General features: G+C 42.0%; 2 protein-coding genes across 2 annotated transcripts in view; both read right to left on the bottom strand.

The window, feature by feature from the left end:
• Positions 1–2,200: 2,200 nt before the first annotated feature.
• LOC144667194 (elastase-1-like) lies at positions 2,201–6,665 on the bottom strand. Its single transcript, XM_078528602.1, has 6 exons — positions 6,608–6,665; positions 5,362–5,574; positions 4,568–4,780; positions 3,561–3,899; positions 3,169–3,216; positions 2,201–2,359 (listed from the first exon to the last, which is right to left on the bottom strand). Exons 1-6 carry the CDS (start codon positions 6,663–6,665, stop codon positions 2,244–2,246), a joined length of 987 nt encoding a protein of 328 aa, XP_078384728.1. The 3' UTR covers positions 2,201–2,243.
• Positions 6,666–9,933: 3,268 nt separating this feature from the next.
• LOC144628282 (polycystin-1-like protein 2) overlaps positions 9,934–15,757 on the bottom strand; it is a 7,983-nt gene continuing 2,159 nt past the window's right edge. Inside the window, exons 3-5 of the mRNA XM_078486357.1 lie at positions 13,368–14,705; positions 12,251–12,419; positions 9,934–11,653 (exon numbers count right to left, since the gene is read on the bottom strand). Coding sequence (XP_078342483.1) covers positions 10,224–11,653; positions 12,251–12,419; positions 13,368–14,705 — 2,937 coding nt within the window. The 3' untranslated portion in view covers positions 9,934–10,223. The remainder of the gene's footprint in view (positions 11,654–12,250; positions 12,420–13,367; positions 14,706–15,757) is intronic.

The raw sequence follows: 15,757 nt of genomic DNA, 5'->3' as shown, positions 1-15,757 counted from the left end.
TAGGTTTTTTTTAACTTAGGTTAACTTTGGTTATTTTTTAACATTGAATTAAATTTGGCGCCAACTTAAGTCAACAGCCTTCACAGGCAGCCCAGGCTCTGGCTTCGTTAATAATTTGCAACGGTCGTTGTCGGTTCGACTCAAGCGAGCATATTTTTCGATCGCTTGAGTCGAACCGACAACGACCGTTGCAAATTATTAACGAAGCCAGAGCCTGGGCTGCCTGTGCAGCCTTTAAGCCTTTTTGACGGCTTTTAGCCTCACTGTTGTTGACAGTGATTTCTGTGAATGGAGTTTTTTAAAGTATTTCATCCAAATATGAACATTATTTAGGACCTGACCCCTCAAAATCGGTCTACTAGCTCAGTCATACTCGAAACAGGCAAAAGGTGAAAGAAAAGATAGCGATTTGGGAAGAGGAATTGTTGGTCCTATGCCCGGGGGAGGGGGGCACACCCTTATTAGTGCTTAACGGGGACGTGCGACCCGATAGGGTGTGGTTTTCAGGCTTTTTTGTCTTGAACGGGGTATATATTTCACCCCTTTTTGTCTTAAACAGGGTATCTCAACCTCGTTCCCAGGGCTTTTCCGTTTTCCCTTGGTAATTTCCCGCCCGTTCCAAATTACCAAGGGAAAAGCCCTGGGAACGAGGTTGAGGGTATCTTTGCATGAACCAATGTCAAACAGGATAGGCTTATATGCCTGCAGAGGTATAACAAGCCAAATTTTCACAAATTCTTCCGTATTGCTGACTTACGTTGATTTCGGCACTGATACTTAGCTTAATTCACGGTCACATCAAAGCCAGTGAGGTGCTTGTTTATATTTTAGACGGGGTATCAAAAATTGACATTCTGTCTTAAACAGGGTAGGAAAATCAGAGGTTCGTGTCTTAAACAGGGTCGGGGTTTTAGAGGCCGGGCCGCACCTGCCTTCCCGAAATTAAGTCGAGTACACCCCCCCCCTCTCCGGGGGAGGGGTCCTATGTAAATTATATGTTCATGGCAGTGTTATTTCCGGTGTCTCAAAACAATTCTAAAGATTCTTCACCCCGGAACAACTTCCTATCCTAGCAACAGTAATTATTTTGCAATTAATATTTGGGTAATAACTGTCCAACGGAAACAGGTCTAGGCTTTTTTTTAGTTTCTAGGAGAATGCAGAGCAGTTTTTTTTTTTTCATTATTGTTTCTCTCCGCCCGGGTGTTTGTGACAACAGGAAGTAGATAACCATCTCTCCAGGTCATTGGATTTCTTGAAAGTCTCAGGCAGGAGGTGACGACATCAGTTGTCTCGTCACGTTATTAAATTATAGGTCCGCTTTGCGTCGTGTAAACTACCTAAGGCAAAAGTCTAGAATGGGTTCTAGTTCCAAGGGGGAAAAGTACTGCGCACGTTCTCATGCAACTGACAAGGATCCCCAACAGCAACTCTAGAAAGTGCTAAGCACGGATCCAAAGGTGATGAATGATCACTGTCGCAGAGCGTTCGACGCGTGCTCCTGTCTTATGCATTTGTACGACTAGCTGAAAGTGGGAAAGTATCCGTGCCGCTCAGGTGTTGGGTTTAAGGTGGGGTGGGATTCGGTCAGGGGGCCTTCACAAAAGGGCCTGGCTGTATCATTAAATTTATTAAACGTACAAAAATGCATCAATACTTCCTGTTTTGGCCTTCTGTCTGTGGGGGTCCCTTTTTTAGGAAGGATACGAAAGGGGTGCCTTCTGTCAAGGTTGGGTAGGGGTTGGATCGGGGCGGAGCCTCCCCGTCGCGGCGGCCAACGTCGCTCACATGTCCCTGCGACAACATGCTTTTGCTCATTTGCATGGGACTCGCCGGGCTGGGCGTCCGGTCGTCCGCAACACTTCTTCCCACAGAGGCTGCGTGACGTCCTCCTGCGAGAAGACTGTGTCGTCGTAGGAGCAGTCCGGGAACGAAAGAAATTTGAGTCTCGACAGCAATTCAGACAACACCAACAACCAAGTCACACTACAGGTCTGATACATTGTTTCGCAATTTTTCTCCTGGAGATTTGCGGGTCCCTACAAGAATTAGAAAGGGTCTTTTTATTCCTATATTTTTTGTTGGGAATTGGATAAAAAGCTCAAACTGAAAAGCCCAAAATTAGGTGGAAAAAGGGACGCGTGAAATGAGGGGTATGAAATGCTTACGCCAGACAAAAAAGAATTAACACAACATAGCGTTCAATTCCCATGCCCTGTATGGCCGGGCTATCTTTATTCTCTTCAAATTGAGTGTCGACAAAAGTTGCATGTTTTTTTGCAGCCCAGTTTGACGGTGATAAAACTACAGCTGCCTTTGTAGATATCACATGTTGCCTTTCCCCAGTCGTCGACACAAGCTAAGAAGGAAAAAATAAATTTGAGTTTCTACACTATGTCGCGCTTTTGGTAATGACTACTGAATGCAAAGTAAAGAAATACCCCCCCCCCCCCCCCCCCCCCCCCCCCCCCCAACCCCCCCCCCCCCCCCCCCCCCCCCCCCCCCCCCCCCCCGAAAAAAATTTTTTTTTTTTTTTTTTTTTTTATAAAAAAATTTTTTTTTATACACCCCCGCCCCTTTTTTTAATTTTTTTTTTTTCCCCTTATTACCCTCCCCCAATAAAAGCCCCTCCCCTTATAAGCCCACCCAAAAACCCTTACGAAGTTATATAAGCCCAAGGCTTATAACCGGAATTCTACGGTAATTAAATGACACCTGCGAAAAACGCAGGGTCTGTGTTGAGTAATGCTGGTGATGTTAATTTGGGACATCCGGATGAATTTGTGTTCAAGACGTACAGAAGCTACTGTGGATGACAACAGTAGTTGTCATTTTGTATTTGCAAAGCAGCTTTGACGACTTGAATTTACAATTCAATAGTTTACACACTGCCACAGTACAACCATCCACCCACCTGAGAAAACAAACCGTAACATGTTTTAGCAGGAATGGGAGGGGAAAGGGAATAAGGGAGGAGGGGATTAAATAGGTCTCAATGTGGGACAAAATGCAAAATGAGAGCCTGTAGGTGGTCAGAGTCTTTCCCCCTCTCTTTAGCGTGGAAGAGGCAGACCCTTGGGACAAGGTTGGTAGGTACTCTAAAATAGTAAACTGTTCCGATATATCCCATATATCCTGTTGGCGGGGTAATAGTTAAAAGGCACTTACGTGGTTGAGTCGTTGGGGCGGGAGTCGGGGCACAGCCTTGACCGTGACCTGAAGAGTAAGGGACACTATTTTTGTTAGTTAACTAGTTTCCAGTTACAAATACGTAACAAAGAGTGAAAGAAAGGAGAAATGTAGAAAGGAAGGAAGGAAAGAAGGAAGGAACGAACAAATAAACGAAGAAATTTGTGAAGATAGAAAGGAAGGAAGAAAGAAAGAAAAAAAGAAAGAAAGAAGGAAAGAAAGAAAGAAAGTAAGAAAGAAAGAAAGAAAGAAAGAAAGAAAAAATGAATGAATAATGAAAGAATGAAAGAATGAATGAAAGAATGAATGAATGAATGAATGAATGAATGAATAAATGAATGAAGAAAAGAATTAAGAAAACAACACTCGACCTGCAATGGACATTTTGTGATTGATCCAGTCCACAAAGGAGCTCACACGGGCAAACACAGTGTAGGAGCTGTGTGCTTCACAGTTAGGATTCCCCCAGCTCACAGCCCCATGAAGAACAAAACGCCCATTTTCTTCGCAAACAAATGGTCCTCCACTGTCGCCCTGACATCCGCTGATCACGTTGCCTGCCGTCGCGTAACCTGCGCATACCATACTCTGTTCATCCACTGGCACTAAGTCGCTGTTGGCTGCTGCGCATGTCTGATGGTCAGCCACAGGCATGACAGCTTGTTGAAGAATGTTCGCTGGTTTCCCGCCACCAATAGTTCTTCCCCAACCTACATAATTGATCAAATGAATGATAAACAGAGACTTTTGGCCCAATTCTCTAATACCGTAGAAGAACTATATGGCTCCGGGGGGCTTATTAGAGTTGGAGGCTTATTTCAATTCATATATCTGATCAGTTAGGGTACAAATGAGTATAGCAGGAATAAAGTGGACTTTGTAATGTTTTAGTGCTGTTTGATAACACATTTTCACAAAATACCAACAATAATATGTAAACGTGGTGGATGAATACCTATAGCGTAAAGTTTCTTTGTTCTCAAACTGTCATTATTTCCCATCTAGGGGAGGGGGCCTTAATATATGGGTAGAGGGTCATTAAGAGCTTTTTAAAAGAACTTTTACAGGCTATGCTAAAATGAGAAAAAAACTCACTATCATTGGTTTAATTGACTCGCTTCTTTTGACTCTGCGCGTAGCTACGCGTAAACGAAACCGTTTTACATCGCCAGTCGAGCCTGTTTCAAACCTTTTTAGCCTGTTGTGTTATTTCTTGTGCCAGAAAGAGGTAATTTAGATTATGTGCATCTCAGTTACTAACGCTTCATAGACCCGCGGTGTGTCAAGAGGCTATCTAGCTGTAGCCCTTTGCACACATTACATGCCTATAATTCTAGACATAAACATGCATTTGTCCTCTCATGCGAAGCTGGTGTACCTGTGATGTAACATTTGGTCCCAGCTGCCACTTGTTGTCCTCCCTGTGGCAAACAAACGGTGCTGACTTTGTCACTCAGGGCCACTGGGCTGGAAAGTGTCAGTACAGCGATGTCATTGCGTAAATGCTGCATGGAGAAGCCTTCGTGAAAACAGACTGCTGATACATCGACCACCTGTTCAGCACCCTCCTCAACTGTCTGGTCATGCTCGCCTGTAAGGATACAATTGTTATTGACCAATCGTGAGGTCCAAACATAGATATATTGACTGAGTTCTTTGCTTTTTTCGCATGTGAACCAGTGTCTTTAGAAAGCTTAAGTTTGGGCAATAAGAATTTTGCTATTTTTCTTACATGCAAACGCCATTTGAAAAGGTTTATTTTCTCGAGTGGCCTGCTGAACAGAGTGAAGAAACCATACTTTTTTCTTTTCTATTCTTTTCAAAATTTTTTCTTTTTTTTCTCCCTTGTGGACACCCCGATATTGCGGACACTCGCTATTACGGACAAAATCCAGATCCCCGGCGAAAGAGGTTTGACTGGAAATGACTCCCGCTATTACAGACTCCCGCTATAACGGACACTTAACGACGCCCCGAGCGTGTCCGCTATAAGGAGAGTTGACTGTATTTTTTTCAGACCAAAATAGCTCAAATACCATACCCACTGGCCACACATGCCTATATAGCTTATGTAAGGGAGTAATCCCCCCCCGCCACCTCCGCCCCTTACCACTGGGCTTAACGTAAACCTCGCCCTCATAAGTCCACGCGCAAATAGTTGATCAAACTGACCTGCAACAACTTTGTAGCGACTCGGCGCGGCGTTTTTCACCACACAGTGTGCCGCGGTGACCACGTGCGTCGGTGAAATAAGAGACCCGCCACAAATGTGATAGAGCTTTCCTCGCACGTTAACCCGTAAAGATATCTGCCACGGCCAAGAATTCGGCTTGGCGTCTGTTCCGCCAACTACTCGTGTTGTGATAGGTTTCTTACCACATTCTGCTATAAAAATAAGAAATAACAAGCATTCGTAAGAATGGCGTATTAAGGGTACTTCATTAATGCTCTTTGTTGACCAATATGCTAAAAAACCATCTTAGGGCGCTTTCCATTTGTCAAAAACTGGCCGGCCGGGCCGGTGGTTTGAAGTGAAATGGGTCTTTTCCCGGATTTTCCCATAAATCCACCATAACAATGTATATTTATGTTCGCTGATTTGGCGGACTTGACTACCAACGGAATTCTGTTCTCGATTCTGTCGCCGGCGTGACTGGAGCGCCCCTTAGGGTAAAACTAGTTTGATGTCTAAATCCTTGCATAATGTTCTGGCCAAAACCGTAATCCCGCGTTCGAAAAAATTTGAATTGGGACCCACCCCGCACTTAGCTTGCTCGTTTATGTTTTAAGCAGGCAGCTTGCAATAAAAAACGGGTAAAATTGTGATTTTCACTCAGTGAAGCAAATTTAATTGAGAAATAACTTTTGCTTCCTGTCAATGGAAATTTCGAGAAATCAATTGGAGAAATCGGGATTTTACTTTAGACAATTTTGAAAACTGCGGGCATGAGCTACAGTGATACTCCCTTAAATTTATCTCAGGGGCACCCAACGGATAATTTCATTGAATATCTGTTCAGAAGGCTTATTATCCCAGGTTAAATTTTCTTTAGAGAAACGTCACCTCGAACTTTCGTAATATGGGAGATATTACATCTGTTGTTTTTGGAGATGTAAAATTAGTGAGTTGGGTACAAGAAAACGCCAGCTACAATTTTCGGAAAGGTAACAGCAGCTCGCAAATTCGGGTAATGAGATTTTGTTCCCTAAAAGTTTCTGCCACTTAAAATCGCTATTCAGCAAGAAAATGGCCGAAAAGCTAGATTTGACTGTGTAAGTTTACACAAATATTCCTTTAAACGGTCCAAAGCGATACAGGCCGCAAAACTTTTGGTACAACGACATTGCAAGACTTTTGAACTGAATTTCCTCGCTGGGTGGTTCTGTTTATCTGTAGATACGCTGTACGCTTACTTGCCTTGGGCAAAGATTACTTCATTAAGCAATACCAGCGCGAAAACCACAGTGAAGTGCATCTCTCTTAGTAAGAAATCTTGAGACTGTGTTGCGTTCAACAAACTGACTGACTGCTGATGCTTCAAACAATGGAGTATAAAGCTGCAGATAGCTGCTCGCACCTGCTTTCCCTGCTGTCTTGTTATGTCTCAACCTGCATCCTGTCTTTGCCCAGTATGTGCAGGTTTGCAAACACAAGTGCTACTGGTGTAAATACGGCATCGCCATTGCTACACATGTCATCCATTTTGCGATTATTCAGACTCGTTCAGTTTTCACACTGATGCATGCAAAAGTTACAAAAAAGCGTCTCTTTAGACACAAATGAATTGATGACATTTTGGAAGAAACAGTTTTGTTGTCTAAGGAAAGCAGCGACATGTGCGATTAAAATCCTCTCTTGAGGAAATCACATTGCGCTCCTCAGGGCATCCGATACAAGCGAGCTATATCTGGCTTTGTGACAATGCCATGTTTTTGCAGCTGTAGTCTTCTTCGACACCCGTTTTTTTTTTCATCCAATACATGTTTTGGAGACGGTAAGGACACAAAAAATCCTTTTTTATATACAATGAAAATAGCGGATTTACTCAACTCAAACATTCGGTAAAGCCAACTGATCGAAAGCAGGTGACTTCTTTACCCCTATACCGTAAAATTCCGGTTATAAGCCTTTTCCCCCGCTTATAAACAAAAAAAGACATCCGATTATAAGCCCCCTCCCGTATATAAGTCCCCCTCTACCGGATGACAGTACTAAACAGGGCTAAAGGGTTGCTTTATTATGCGTTTTTAACTTAAAAACCCGTTTCGATCAACCATCCCATGGCTAATCTCGAAACGTTTTCTTATTCCGCTTATAAGCCCTCCCGGATTTAAGCCCCTCCGTTTATAACCCCACCCAAAACCCCTTACGCAGCTATATAAGCCCATAACTAAAAGGGGTTATAATAACTCGGAAAAGTTTTACGACGTATAGCGGCCATTTCCCTCAAAACAGCTGCGGCACTGTACAGATGTCATTTGCTTTCTTTTGTTATTTTAATCCATCACATTTTGTAGTTAGTGACGTCTCATAACCTCAAATAACCTGTTTCAGGTTCTCGGATTGTGAGGGAGAGCGAAAAACATAATAATAATAATAATAATAATAATAATAATAATAATAATAATAATAATATATGCGATAAGGCGAGCGAGCCTTCTTCCCTGCTCGTCTTTTCCCCGCTCCCCCGTTTGTTTTTTTTCCTGTTCTTCCCCGCAAATCGAGAGCCTGGAACAGGCTAAACCTGAAAATAATGGGTAATATTCTGATGACGTCTTCTTCCATTTGAAAGAGTTCTTTGGGGTGATGATTAGTTTTAAAGAGGCGAAATAGGCTTTTAAGACGGTCATAAGTCGTGTTAGTTTCCTGCTCATTTAAAATTCACTATTTGTCTCTCAGATTACCTTCCAAGCGTGCGCGCATTCGCTAAAAAATACGACTGCTTTGCATTCTAAGATTTCCTGGTAAAATACATTCACTCAGAATAATGCAAGTGTCAAAGTGATTTAATATTTACTCATGATTTAGCTACAGCCAAAGGATTACCATCTACAAAAGTGCGGTACCCATCACATCACACATTTATATGTAATCGTTTCGTCAAAATCCCAACCATGCAAGTGTTTTTAAAATGTGTTATTTCCATACAATGTAAATTTCTAATGACATATACATTGAGCGATTTTCACTGTAGTGTGGAAGGTATAATTCGCTTTTTTTTTCTGCATAATTACGTTTAGTGATTGGCTTAAAAAACTCCCGCCATTTTCTCGCTCATCCAATCAGAAGCAGGGGCCCATTACCTGTCAGAAGTAAGACCAAAACCAATCGTGATTCGATCGCACACGTTTTCCCGCGTTTGGAGGCGGCTACATGTATTTGCTTGGTTTACTGGATTGTCTGTGCCCTTCGTTGACTTTTCAGAGTAATAACCCTGCTTTTAGTTTTAGAACACTTATGCGAAAATCACTCAAGTAAAATCAAAATTATGATAATTACAGGCTGAAAATCTCGACGCCCGCAAGTAATAATACAAAAACATCAATGAAAGCTAAAACATGTGACTTGTAGCAAGTGCGACAAAGGTCAAGCAAGCCATATCACGTGATTGGTTTTGCTTTTGTTTATGATTGGTCGGTTGGGTATAAAATATGAGCTTCACTCCGACTGCTTATAGCGCGGTTTTCATTTTAGTTTCAAAAGTTGTCCGGAATTACTTTGGTTTTGCTTTGCTATGTTCTGTGATTGGTTGAAAAACCCGCGAAACTTACGCAACTGCAACCAAACAAATGCAAATCCAAAACCAATGATGACTTGGTCATGCGTGTTTTCCCGTACTTGTCAACGTTTCCGAGTATTTGCGTTGAACTCTTATTGGTTTGTTGTGCTTTTTACGTTTTTTTGGATTGGCCATTGTAACTGCTTTGGGTTTGGTTTCAGGGCATGCAATTAAAAATCGTTGTTTTATGTCTTTATGTCTGTCTGAAACCCTTGAGTGTGAACATTCAAATGGAAGCTATTGAGCCGTACTTTCATGCGGTAGTGTTCATTTTGATCTACAACGTGGCTCTTATTTTTAAAATTGTGCATGAAACCCAAGTGTGTGACCACACAAGGGAACGCTATTGAGCAGTACTTTTTTGTTAATTTACTTTGTCGAGTCTGAGGATGAAAACTAAGTGCATAATCTTTCGAATTGTAAGCCATCGAATTATTTTTTATGTGGTGCTGTTTGTTTTCCAATATTTTGCAAAATTGGATTTGAGGATTTTTTAAGATTTTGAGCTTTGACAAATTTTTTTGGGGCCAAAAAATTTAAAAAAATAAATTTATATTTTTAAAAAAAAAAAGGGTTAACGCCAAAAAAACGAAAAAAAAGGAAAAAAAAAAAAAATAATACCCCCAGGAAAAATGAAGCTGCGGGCTCCCAGCTCAGTTTAAGGGCTCCCGGGCTCTGACGTCACTCCTTTTGGGACCATCATCTTTCAAGAGAGAGAGAGAGAGAGAGCCAAGCGAAAACAACCTTTGATCCGAGTTTTAAACAGAAGTTAAACAGCGTATAAGAAAGCTGTGATCTTCGTCGGATTTAGAGCAATAGCAACACTCTTCCCCCCCCCCCCAAACCCCCCTAACCCCTCCACGGGACTCAGGCGGTTACTCATCACATCTAATAAACGCTGTCAGAGGAGTCTACGTGCATTGCAACTTAGCCATCGTTATTAAAGTACAGTTTAGTCTCGCTTAGTCGTGATTATGGCCTTGTGTAAACTTCGTTCCAGCCGTAAACTATAGCTATGTCTAACTTATAATAAAAAAAATCGCCCTCTGGATTTGGCAAAATGTGACCAAAGACCGCTACATGAAATCTTGTAAGGGTTTTAAGGACCGGGCAGATAAGCAAATTCCCACTTGAACTTCTAAGGAATGCCCCTATCACCCTGGCCTCAAGCATGTAACTATCAGTTAATGAACTATTATAGAGGACAGTGTTTAATTTAAAAGTTTCAAAAGGTGTACCCCTCAGGTATACTGATCAGTACAGAAAGAAGTCACTTTCCTTTGCTTCCTTGCTGTATGATGTGGCCTGATGTGAATACTTATTTTTCTTTCCTCCCATCGCTCGTAGTTCGTCTGCTACTTCCTTGAGCATGGCTACAGCGTACTCCCCCATAAAATCGGACATCTCACTGTCTTCAGTTGGTTCTTGTTGCAAGATCTCTCTTGCTTCTGTGAAAGAGTCGTTTAATATGGCCATGAAAAAGTTCATCAGGAAGATAGTCATGCTGAAGAAGTAAACGAAAAGGAAGAACGGCCCAAGGAAACGGTTGATTGACTCCAGCTCATCGTAGTTGGTCCCTTTGCCAAGAATCATCTCGAATATGTTCACCAGTGACCTTGTATACGTCGAAAACATGTACGCCGAACGTCCAAATATCATATGCCCCATAATGGCAAATGCTACCAGCACCACTATGAATACTATGGAGTATGAGATCATAGGACCCTTGGAAATACTTATGCTTTTGGCCATGATAGCGATATGCTTGTTGAACTTCAGAATGCGGAGGAACTTCATTGTCGCCAAGAAGATTACTAGGGCCAGGAACACGCTCTCGATGTCGGTCCATAGTGCCACGTAGTCGAAGCTCATCCTTGCATATGGGTTCTCTTGGACCTTCTCTATTAGCCTTCTGATGTGTTCCGATTTGAAGAAAAAGATGACAATTGTTGCAATAGTGAAGCAGATGAACGCTATCTCTATCAAATTCCAAACATCCTTAAAGTACTTCAGTCTCACCTGCCGAAGTTCCTTTATTTCCTTATATATCGAATAAAGAAGTATCAAGACGATAAGAACATAACAAGCAATGAAGATGGCGCTGTTTAACGAATTACCACTGCCGTAAAATGAGATAGGGTCAGTGCGGTAGGAAGGGAGTATGCCTCCAGTCGGCAGAGATTCAAACGTATAACGAGTAAATGCAAACAGATTCACCGCTGGTTGGAACGTGACAAGTTCTAACATGACAATTCTTGTCCGTCTGTTGATCCAGATGTCTTGCTGAAGGTTGGCGATGACGTTACGGGCCGTCCGTATGTCATATCCTAAGTCAGCCACAAGCCCACCGCCTGTGTATGTATTGCGGGCCGTAACAACAGGAAGAGTTCCAAGGGAGTTAGAATCATGGTATTTCAGGGTGTGTTTACAAGCTATTGGTATGGTTGGCATTGTCTCATCCTCACTGCTGCTACTGGTGCTGTTACTATTAGTGCCATTGCTGCTGCTGCTGCTGCTGCTACTTTGGCTGCTGCTTTGGCCGGTTATGTAAGAGGGTGAGACGTCAATTAGTTCTAACGTGGAGCCGGGCGGAGCGTCGTCACGAATATCATCGGAGAAGTCATCGTAACATCGCGGAAACCATTTTTTTAATTCGGGATAGGCCGGCCAAGTACAACAAGGACCTAAGAAGAGAAAAAAACAACAACATAGGATGAAAAATTAAAACTTCCAAATGGGAGGGGATCCCCCCCAAAGAAGACTCCTCATATATAGATTTTGGTCTCAAAAGGTGTTTAGGACAGAACGTCAATATTGCACATGAAGAAATTAAAAACATCGCCCTACTGCTGTAGGACGGTGTTTAGTGGAAGGCGCCGTGGCCTAATGGTTAGCGCGCTCGACTCCGAGTCGAATAGCCCGGGTTCAAGCCCTGGCCGGGGCGCTGCGTTGTGTTTTTTGGCAAGACACTTTACTCTCGCAGTGCCTCTATCCACCCAGGTGCATAAATGGGTACCAGCAAATTTACTGCTAAGGGGTAATACTACGGTGGACTAGCATCCCATCCAGGGGGGAGTAGCAATACATCTAGCTACGGAAACCGGGATAAGCTCCGGCTTTATAGGTCACTTGGCTCAGACACAGACGTTTCCTTTACCTACTGCTGTTGGCAGTCAAGTCAGTCTGATTTCTATTGAGATCTTAAACAAAACTGATCTATATCCCTCCTTTCGTTCTCTCAATTCAATTCTATAAAGCCCCATGCATCGCCCCAAACTTACCAGGTTTGACTCGAACCTGCCGTAAGCGAGGAAGGCTGACAATAAACGACCTCTTGTTGGAGAAGAAATCTTTCTCTTCAAACTTCTGTCCATTATACCATGGTGTAGTGTACAGACTGGGAAGCATGTAGTTTTCACACCACCACCAAAATGTATACACGTCCTTAACCTATGCAACAAATAAACCAAGGTTACCAATGAAAACCGTTATAACCCCCCCCCCCCCCAAAAACTCCAACTCGACTCAATTGGCATTTTCATATAAGTAAAAAACAAAAAAAAAACCGTTATTAAAGGAGCCATGTTTTATATCGAAGGAAATCTCAAAGAATAGTTTTCTAACATAGAACAACACCAAAAAAGTGATAAAAAATCGAAAATAAACAAGGATGATTTTGACTGATAAAGATTAAGACAGATTATCAACGATACCTTATTTCATTCCCCAAACACGAGAAAATATCATAGCACGCGTCAATGAGAAGAAATTCGGTACGTCATAACAGAAACGGGACGAGATGTTTTTTTATTGTTATTTTAGGCCCCGTCCACACTGACCCGGGTAAATTTGAAAACGGAGAAATTTGAAAACGCCGCGTAAAATGTTTTCCGTCCACATTAACCCGGGTAAATTTGAAAACGATACGCTTCATTAGTAAGTAAAAGTAAAAGTAAAGTCTTTATTTAAGGAGGGTAGCACTAAAATAACATAAAAAATACTAACAAACCAGTGGCCCTCTAAAATTATTTACAATAAAATATAAAAATACACTATTTCACGCTCCAAGTCCAAACGCTCATTGGTGAGCGTTTTTGAAAAGCTCCGTTTTCGGTGACCGAAAGCGCCGTTTCAGTGTGGACGGTTGGCCTAACCGGAGAAAAAAGATGCGTTTTCAAATTTACCCGGGTCAGTGTGGACGGAGCCTTAGTCTTGAAAACGGGATGTAACACCTGGATTGTCCTCTAGAACAGAATTACAAAATAAAGCGTCTTTCTAAAACAGGATAGCAAAACAAAGGCTTAGTTGTTAACAGGGTCATGGTTAGAAAGCCTCGGCGCTTCCACCTCACCTAAGGGTCCGTAAGGGTTCCACCAGGGGAAGGGTCTTACTTCTTACCTTGTCAATCTTCACGTTAAAGATGTCCTTGATATTCTTGTTCAACCAAAACCTGTCATTGCCTCGACTTCCATAGGATGCTATAGCCAGAAGAAATACAAAGACCAACTGCAATCCAACTTCAGAGAATATTTTCCACATTTTGACTTCATTGAGCCTTCTCTCTCTGGCCAGTGCAATGGTCATTGGATCAGGCGGGCAATAAAGACTTGTCAGTGTCTTTAGACTCTCCAGTTTGTCCTTTACTGGGCTCTCGTCTTCAGCCTCATCTTTTGTCGTTTCCGCAATCTCATCACTATGTACTTCATCTCTGTCTTCCTCTGGTGGCTTGCGGAACAAAAAGGACAACAAAGATGCCACAATAATCACTTTAAGTGGCTGCAAAAAGAAAATATCCTGCACCAGTGAAATAATAACTGATGTTATCCACTTATTGGACTTCTCCTTGCCCCAGATCATGCTGTAAAACATGGTGAACGCTGCTCCGGTCAAAGAAGTCAGCAAAGCCAATGTGTAGCCTATGTAAATAAACCAATGAGGAAGTTTGCATTTCTTTTTCTTTTTCGAGTCCGAGTTTGCTTCACTCTTGTAAGTTTTTGGCCTAGTGTAACGAAAAATAGTGATGATCAATAGATTTACTGGTACAATTACCAAACTGCTTTGAATCCCAATCATCATCTCAATCCAGTTAAAGTTTATTGGTCCAAATTTAATCTGGAGACCTTGTTCCTGTGAACCGATCTCGTAGAACATTGCATTGGCAACCATGGACGAAAACAGCAATGATATGCAACAAGTTAGTCTTTGCACCCGGGTGAACGTACTGTTTGGCGGTCTGGTGTACACTGAAAACCACAAATGACCATCGCCAATGTCCTTTGACGCTCTTTGGTAGAACAAATTTTGGAACCCTGCCATCTGCTTTTGGTCTGCGACAAAAATGACTTTCTCTATGGATCCGTCGTCTTTTTCGACAGCCAGCCAACGATTACAAATAAAGAACCACTTTCGATCTGTAGCCACGTGACGAATAACAATCTGATGGAGGTTCCATGAGGGGCTTGGACCTGAGTTGTCATGCCACACTCTCACGTAGTTCAGCTGGCCAAGGAAGTTTGGTAGTTTAGCCACAAAGGAGCTTACGCTGCCACGAGAAAACGGATTCTTAGCCCCATTGATGTCCATAAGTGGCAGTATCTCGGTTTCCCCTTTCTCTGCGTTTATAATCATGGACACATTGGCAGTTGTACCAGACGAACCAAACATGCCTGTATACACAGCAATCTCGTAGACATGGTTCCCAGTTTTTCTGGTCCGTACAGGAATGGACACTGAAATCTGTAAACCGTGAAAGACACTTCCCCCACTGGTTATTCTGGTTATTCTCATTCCGGTTTAGGAATAACAGAATACACGGAGTATCAATTTCCAAAAGGAAGCCTATTCTGAACACGGAATATAGGTGGCGGAGGTGACCAGAGAACTATTGTAACTGCGCACGCGCGGCTTGCAAACGAGCAAGGGAGCTCGGTCGTGTATGATTTGCGCCAAAACTATCCCAAAAGAACGCATATTCTGCCTAATTCCGAGTTAACTGTTTTCTGTTCATTCTGCACCCGATAGTAGAATGAATGGAAAACAGTAAACTACTCTACTATCGGGTGCAGAATGAACGGAATAGTATTTCGTTCTTTCCGAAAACGGAATACCTTGGTCCCAAAAGAACGCGATGACTTCTATTCCGAGTATTCCTATTCCGTTAATAGTCCCAAAAGAATGCGTCCTAAGTTACTCAGAATAAACTTCCAAGCCTCGCTTACACAAATTCTTTTCACTCAAACGTCTGGCATCTTCATATTGTTATCATTTAAGTGTACGTTTCTTCTTGCTGCTCTAGGAATACATTTATGACAAAATTTTCACATTTTATTTTGCACTTCAAAAGCGAGGCTTGTGGGTGACGTTAGCAAGTCTAGCCAAACGTAAGCATGGATAAGGGCTTTTTTTCCATTTGAGATCATGTGTTGTTCTTCGATGAATTGTCTCTTTCGATCTATTTAAAAATCATGCGTTCATATGTGCAACTTTGATAGAAAAAATTCTTAATCCCCCCCCAAAGTCCTGAGGTGACTTAAAAGTATGTCAGACTATTGTTCTTCGAGATTCTGAATAGTTTACCCACAATTGGCTATAACGTGTCTTTTTTAAAGCGAGCGTTTACATTATTATTATTATTATTATCATCATCATCATCATCATCATCATCATCATCATCATCATCATCATTATTATTATTATTATTATTAATAATGCTTAGAACAATACAATACAAACAGAAAAAGACATATTTACAAGGGGCAAATAAATAGAAGAAATAAACGATACTTTAC

Source organism: Oculina patagonica, chromosome 10 (genome assembly GCF_052425735.1).
Source record: "Oculina patagonica isolate OP01 chromosome 10, crgOcupat, whole genome shotgun sequence".
Lineage (NCBI taxonomy): Eukaryota > Metazoa > Cnidaria > Anthozoa > Scleractinia > Oculinidae > Oculina > Oculina patagonica.
The sequence above is the reverse complement of the archived record's forward strand: the minus strand, read 5'-3'. Positions and strand labels throughout refer to the sequence as shown.